General features: G+C 39.0%; 1 protein-coding gene across 2 annotated transcripts; it reads right to left on the bottom strand.

The window, feature by feature from the left end:
* Positions 1-363: 363 nt before the first annotated feature.
* On the bottom strand, positions 364-5,852 carry LOC115065785 (uncharacterized). Of its 2 annotated transcripts, XM_049450858.1 has the most exons (3): positions 5,110-5,852; positions 4,438-5,049; positions 364-4,305 (listed from the first exon to the last, which is right to left on the bottom strand). In XM_049450858.1, exon 3 carries the CDS (start codon positions 3,299-3,301, stop codon positions 401-403), a length of 2,901 nt encoding a protein of 966 aa, XP_049306815.1. In that variant the 5' UTR covers positions 3,302-4,305; positions 4,438-5,049; positions 5,110-5,852; the 3' UTR covers positions 364-400. The 2 variants fall into 2 exon arrangements, with proteins under 2 accessions (XP_049306815.1, XP_049306814.1); XM_049450857.1 differs by having other exon boundaries at positions 4,438-5,852.
* Positions 5,853-7,706: the final 1,854 nt, after the last annotated feature.

Below are 7,706 nucleotides of genomic sequence, written 5' to 3'. Positions count from 1 at the left end.
CGTTCTTTCCAAATATTATGCCTAAGAAAAAACAAATATACCCTAAACCTTAATACCTTTACTTATAATAATAAATTTTAAAATCTAATATCGACTACAAATAAAACCAATATTGTTACATTATAACATTTATTAGTATTTACGATACTTTCTACTCGTATTACATTTATTTGTACTTATAATTTATAATTATAGTAATATTTACATCTACTACGCTACTCCAAACAACATATTAAATTGGATCTATTAAATACTAGCTGACCCGGCGAACTTTGTTCCGCCTTAATGGCAATAAATAAGCAGTTTTGTTTTTATTTTATTCGAAAAAATACAAAATAAAATTAAATAACTACATTAATCATTCATTATTATTTCTGTATTTTAGTACATAGGTTGCTCTTCACTTAAGCACCTTGTGATACACGACATTTTTTGTTTTATTATCAGGCGCAAAAACAAACAACGCAGATGGTCTTCCGACCCGTGAACATGCCACGTATAATTGACCATGGGAAAAACATGAATGTTCTAGATTTAAACCACAAACTTTTAAGGATTGGCCTTGTGATTTGTTGATTGTCATGGCAAATGCAAGACGTATCGGAAATTGAAGTCTTTTAAATTCAAACGGCATATCGGTTGGGATCATCGGGATCCTCGGAATGAGAACTTCCTCACCTTTGAATTTTCCTATCATTATCGTAGCGTAAATTACATTGTTCATCAATTTACTAACCACCAAACGCGTACCGTTGCACAGTTTTGGTTGGTTTATGTTTCGAAGCATGATTACTACGGAGCCAACCTTTAGGCGTAAATTGTGCGGTGGTAAGCCAGGCACGTCCAAAGAGTTTAAAAATTCAATTGGATAGTTGGTGGCTTCATCTTCATTTGTGACGCAGTCAATAGATTTGAATGAATGCATTGTTCCAATGATCTTATTTTGAATTATGTAGTTCAGGTCATCTACATCTTTATTCTTAGCCGCTAAAATTGCTCGCTCACTCAACCATTCATTATTTTTGTAGTTAGAAATAATATTTGGAAATACATTGTTGATAAGTTCGTCTTTTGATGAGACAAAATTACAGAAATTATTTGGAAATGATATTAATCCGCTCGATTCATCGACAGGTACTTGACCATTACCGATAGTCAGCAATTGCTCCGAGAAATCTTCAGCAGATGTATCATTAAGCAATGTAACTGTCATGTTTGTTGTCAGCTGCAGTTTCTTCACATAGCGCCATAGATTTGACGATTTGAGGCAAGCGTTTATTTCGTCGGCAGCCGTAGATCTTGGAATTACTGGCAGTATTTGGCGGAAATCGCCAGACAGTAAAATCATTGCTCCTCCAAAACATCTCGAGTCATTGCGTAAATCTTTTAATGTTCGGTTAAGTGCTTCTAATGCACGTTTATGCGCCATTGTGCATTCGTCCCAGATGATGATTTTCGATGTCGCTAAAACTTTGGCCATTGCTGAGTGTTTTGCAATATTACACGTTGGTTCTTCAATAGTTTGAAGATTTAACGGTAATTTGAATGCTGAATGAGCCGTACGGCATCCTTCTAACAATGTGGCTGCTATTCCAGAAGAAGCAACTGCAACCGCTATGTTGGATCTCGCCCGAACAGTTGCTAAAACTAATGACATAAGGAATGTCTTGCCAGTTCCACCAGGGGCATCTAGGAAATATAAACCCCCATTTTCATCAGCGATTGCCTTCATTAAAGTATCATAAACTTCCTTTTGTTGGTAATTCAACAGGGGTACATTCCTTTGAACTACTAAATCTAATTCCTGGTGATCATATTCACGTTCCCGTTCCAATTCTCGATTAAATGCGTCATTCATTTCACGATTTGGCGCTGGCATTCCTAACCTGATTAATAAATTACCGCACATGAGGTAACACATATCTTCGATCAAGAGTAAAGCACGATTATGTATCTCCTCATTCATCTCAATATCGTGATTTCTGGAACTGACACGACTTTGATGTAAAATATCTTCTGACATACTATCCTTGTATTTGTGCCACAGGTTACATGGGTTTGATGGAAAACATGTCGAAATTATGATAGCGAATAATGTGCGTATCTGACTTGGAGATGCAGAGATAATGGCTTCAGCGATTGTCGTATCCCAATGGGTATCGTTTTCTAATAAGTTCAATTCTTCACATGCAGCACGATATGTTGGGAATATTACACCATTAACAGTTCGTAGTGTCTCAAATGAAGTTGGCCCACGCACATTTACCAGCAACAACCGCAAATAGAAACATTCATCATTCTTTGGATGAACTGTATACATACGACCAAGAGCATCAGTAGAACGCACATATGGATACCCAGAAACCGCATCACCTTGCTTCCGTCTTTGAAAATTCTTGGATGAAGCATTCCAAGTATAATAACGTGGCATCTCCGAGTAAAGCAAAGTTCGTGCAAACTGATCGCTTTGGCAGATTGCAAAAAAACTGGTCAATGTAGTTGCTGGAGGTGTTTCAGCACGTTGCGTAGCATTCGAAGCCGTGAAATATACTCGTTGACCATTCTCTAGATGCACCGCCAAATGTATAACAGTAGGATGACGTTCGTGAATGGGAAATGCGAATATACGCCAAATCGCTTCATTACAGTTCACATAACGACCAACTTGATAGCGTGAAATTTCATCGTTGGTATTCGAGGATTGCAATCCAAAAACCGCCATATCACTGCCTTTCGTGACATATTTGCAAATATATTTTATGGACTTAACTGAATTGCAGTATTCAACGTTGCAATGTGTCTTGAACGTTTTAGAAATAAGTGGCGAATATGGAACAATCCAACTGTTGTCGACAACGAAATCCATTCTTTTCACTTTCGTTGTGACAGTTCGACCGTTGTCATCTGGTGATCGACGCCGATACAGCGGATACCCATCGTTGCCAGTGACAGTCTCCGCCGTTAATTTCCGTGGATATCGTTTAGAGCACTTTCCATCGACCATGCAAGGTGATTGGGGGTTGATGGCACCACACGGTCCATGAATCATATTAGTAGTAACAACATCATGTAGGTCTGGATCGACTTCATGATCAGGAATCTCGGCACATATGATATCATCTATTTGGTCAGGCTGAATTCTTTCCACTAACCAAATAAGAATGTGTGCGTGCGGCAGGCCTCGCTTTTGCCATTCGATTGAATACATCCAGCATCGAGTATCTCCAAAGACGCGTTGTTTAACAATAAAGTTCATCAAGGACCGAATTTTTTGCCTGAATATACGTGCTGTGATGATCATTTGATGTTTGTCCGGGAAGCAGCAATTGAGTAATTTCTATCCATTTTGGATTACAGGTAAAAGTAATAAAGAGATCTGGCCGGCCGTAATGACGAACATATGTCATTGCATCTTGTGCATATTCATGCATATGACGTGGGCTACCAATGTACGTCGCCGGCAGAATAGTTAATCGACCAATATTAGCTGCATTTCCTTCAGTACTAACTGCATCACGTAAATGGATGTACTCCTCAGAACGCAGTTTGGCTTGGTTCAACCTAATAAATGTTAAACGTTCCGTTTCTATTTTTACATACATGTCAACGCAATACTGCTGAAACAATCAACGAAACCGCAGCAAATAGTTGTCAGCATTTTGACGAATCATCAAACGATATGCATAATAATTCATTGAGCTAACTTTCTTTGTAGTTTCTTCACCTGAAATTAAAAATTTGATAATTAACCATTTCAAAGGCAAATAATACAGACATTAACCATTATTAAGATACTGATACTTTACCATTCAATGGATTTATCATTTTAATATTAAAATAATATCCATCTTCTCCTTGCCAAAACATCAGTGGGTATTGCAATGCGTCATATGATCGATGAGTTTCCGATATTTGTTGCAGTTGCCCAGTATCGCGACGTGTAAGCACAATATCGCGTTTTTCCAATTGTTCGCCAACAATCAGGATGGCAACTTCGTCTACTGTTGGAGCATTAAATGTGCGTTCGTGTGTTCCAGATGGTCGTTTATCTGCTTTGATGACAACTTTATAGTCATCATTTGGCATGCGCTCTAAAGCACTCTTAAACAACCTGACCAACGCATGATGTTCATGAAGCAGACACTGCAAGTCTTGAAGAATTGCTCGCTTCATTCCTGCATTGATCCCTAGGCGTCGATCAAGTTGTTATTCCATGTTGCCCATGAAATATATTTGTAAAAATTTATTCTGTGTATCTTCGAAAGGTAGTAATGATCTAATTCGATGGTGAATCTGTCCTTGTATCTACAAAATAAAAACCAGACAGTATTAACTGGGTTATAAACACTTTTTCTGTAGGAGAGTAGTATAATACATACCAATAGATAAACTAAGTTATTCTTTAACTACATTCTATGTAAGTACAAAAATAAATACCTTAAATGTCGGATTAAAACCTCCTTCTTCGATAATGTCTGCCCCAAATGACGTCATTTGGAAACAACTATTGTATTTTCGAGTATTTGCAAGAAAGTGGCGTGATTCTTGTGTTTCGCCGCAAAGCAATGAATACAATGGCTCATGTGGCGGAGTCAACACTGGCAATTTCACTTTACCATTAACACAGCATAATCCAGGCGTTTCTCCGGAAAACTTTAATGCACCACAATACTCGCAAACAACGTCCATTTGTCCAATGCAAACGCTAGGATGCAAGCTGTAATCATTGCTGCAATCGTATCGAAACGCAGCTCGATTCAAATCAGCTAAATATCTTGTTCTGCGTCGCAAATTATCTATTTGTTGACTTCTGTTGTTCGCTCGACGATTCTGCATTGCCAACCGAGCTGTTTCACGGGCTGCTTCACTTTGCTCTCGTGATTGAGAAGCACGAAGTCGAGCCATACTATTGCGGCGCTGTTCACGTGCAATTTCTTGTTCTTCTTCAGTCCTTTCATTTGCAGTATTTTGTATTCTTCTTGCAATACGGCTTTGTCGGGAAAGATTCGATCGTCTTGGTCGCGGCATTATTAATTAAACTTCACTTCACTTTAATAGAAATAGTTTTAATATTGATTTTTCTTACAAATATCAAATTGTCATCCATACATCATTACATAGCTGTCATTTGCGTTTTGTTATTCCAAGTCTGATTCTTTTTTGTTATTGTTATACCACGTTTTATAGTGACTGACGTTTCATGTCAAGTCACAGAGGAACGCTGTCGAACGGGATAAAAAGTATCCTATGTCCGTCTCCTGGCTCTAAGCTACCTCCCTACCAATTTTCAGCCAAATCTGTTCTGCCGTTCTTGAGTTATAAGTGATGTAACTAACACGACTTTCTTTTATATATATAGTGTTACGAATTTACTCTTGCTAGTTTACTTTGCTAGGTTCGTATCTCTGGATTGACAAATAAAATCAACACTGTTTAATTTAATTCAACAACTCTTTATTTCACAACTCGTCTACACTATAGCAGTTTACTCTTAGCACTGATTGATTACGTTGGCGCTGCCACGGCTTATATAGCCACGCACTTCTCGCTAGATGTCGATGTGTCCTTCTAGAATATTGCGTCTAGAAACCACCAGAACATACTGCTATACGGCGCCAGATGTCGCTAGATGCCGGTGTGTCCTTCTAGAATATTGCGTCTAGAAACCACCAGAACATACTGCTATACGGCGCCAGATGTAGCTATTGCTTCGACAAACAAACAGCCGCGGCGCCAGATGTCTACAATAAGACAAATGCTATTCCATATACCTACAGCTATTGTTCATAATAATGGATGCATATAGCAATACAAATACAACTTAATACTACTTTTGTAACACTGCCCTCCACTAAAGCCTAATCGTCCCGATTAGGCACAAATCCTCTTGAACCAAATGGGGCGAGCCTCTCCAAATGTACTACTTTCATTTTACATCGTGCTTTTCCATTCCTTTGTATGCGGTATACCACGTCATTAAGTCGTTTTATCACCATATAGGGTCCTTCCCAGGCTGACTGCAGTTTCGGGGACAAGCCTTTCTTTCGAAGTGGATTGTACAATAGGACCAGATCACCTTCTTCAAAACCTTTGAATTTGCCGCTTGATCGAACCGGTCCTTCATCTTATTGCTCATCAGATGCGTATGCTGTCTTACCATTAGGTGCAATTCATTCATTTCTTCCTTAAGCTTAGTACGCAGCTCTCAAGAAACGTAAAAACTTCATATAAAAAAACGCTTAAGAAACGGTCCAGAAACGTTCCTGCGATAGAGTTACTTGTGCTAGTACGCAGCTCTTAAGAAAGCTAGTACTAATATTTAATACTTTTTTTCAATAAAATGTGAATATTGCAAACCTGGTCTTGCGAAGAAACATCAAATCAACAATTGTTTCTTGAGGGAAATTCGAAGTAATCGTCAAATTCATCCTAAATTAGTTGAAATCATTATTATAAAGTATATTTCATTTTGAAATGTTGCATAAAACCAACCAATCATCAACAACATTCCTTAAATCTCAATGAAAATATTTGTGTTACCATACACATACATACATACATGCATACGCACAAAGTTTGTTTACTTTGTTTATTCTCTCTTGCTCTTCTAATGTGGATCATTCACAATGCGTAACCAGCTGTCAACATTACTTGAGAAATAATGTATTTTTGTTCTTGAGCAATTACTTGAGAGCTGCGTACCAACCTTTAAGGCAGAACAATAATCTCCATCATTTCTTACAGCTGTAGGATTCGTTCCAAACTTAAGATCAGCGGGGAGTCGCAGATCAGATCCGAAAATAATCTTTGCTGGCGTGTAACCAGTTGTCTCGTGCTTCGCTGAACGATACGCCAGCAGGAACATCTGGATGCACTTGTCCCAATTCCGTTGATCTTTATCAACGATTTTCCGCAGATGTTCTTCGAGCGTTCGGTTGAATCTCTCCACCATTCCATCTGATTGTGGATGTAACGCTGTCGTCCGTGTCTTGTGGATGCCCAATAATGTACAGACTTCTTGGAAAATGGAAGATTCGAAATTCCTGCCTTGATCTGAGTGTAATTCGACGGGCACTCCGAACCTTGTTATCCAATTTTCTACAAACGCTTCGGCTACTGTCTTCGCTTCCTGGTTTGGTAAGGCATATACTTCTGGCCATTTACTGAAATAGTCCATGACAACCAGTAGATATTTGTTTCCGGCCGTACTGGTTGGGAACGGACCTGCAACATCCATTGCGACTCTTTCAAATGGCGATCCCACGTTGTACTGTTGTAGCCTACCGCGACTTTTGGCTTTAGGACCTTTAGCTGCCATGCACTCTACGCAATTACTTATCCATTCTGCTATGGAATCTCGACAACCGATCCAGTAGAACCGTTGTTTAATCTTCTCTATAGTTTTTGTAATTCCAAGGTGCCCTCCACTAGGTCCATTGTGATATTCTTTCAATACTTTTGGGATCATGGACTTCGGTACTATGATCAGCAGACGAGACTGTTTGCCATCTTCGCTTTCCCAGGTACGATGAAGGTATCCATTAACGAGGTTTATGCTGTTCCATTGGGCCCAATATGCTTTTGCAGTTGGACTCTCGCTACTTATTTGTTCCTTTGGTGGTCGTACCCCATTTTCTTTGGCCATTATCAGCTTTGCAAGATCAGGGTCCTCCAGCTGATTGATTCTGATGCGGTGAGGAGTCCAA

Source organism: Bactrocera dorsalis, chromosome 3 (assembly GCF_023373825.1).
Source record: "Bactrocera dorsalis isolate Fly_Bdor chromosome 3, ASM2337382v1, whole genome shotgun sequence".
NCBI classification, from domain to species: domain Eukaryota; kingdom Metazoa; phylum Arthropoda; class Insecta; order Diptera; family Tephritidae; genus Bactrocera; species Bactrocera dorsalis.
This window is presented reverse-complemented; position numbering and strand designations above follow the sequence as displayed.

Coding starts and splice junctions, on each gene's coding strand:
- LOC115065785 (XM_049450857.1), bottom strand. CDS start 3,301: ATGATCATCACAGCACGTATATTCAGGCAAAAAATTCGGTCCTTGATG.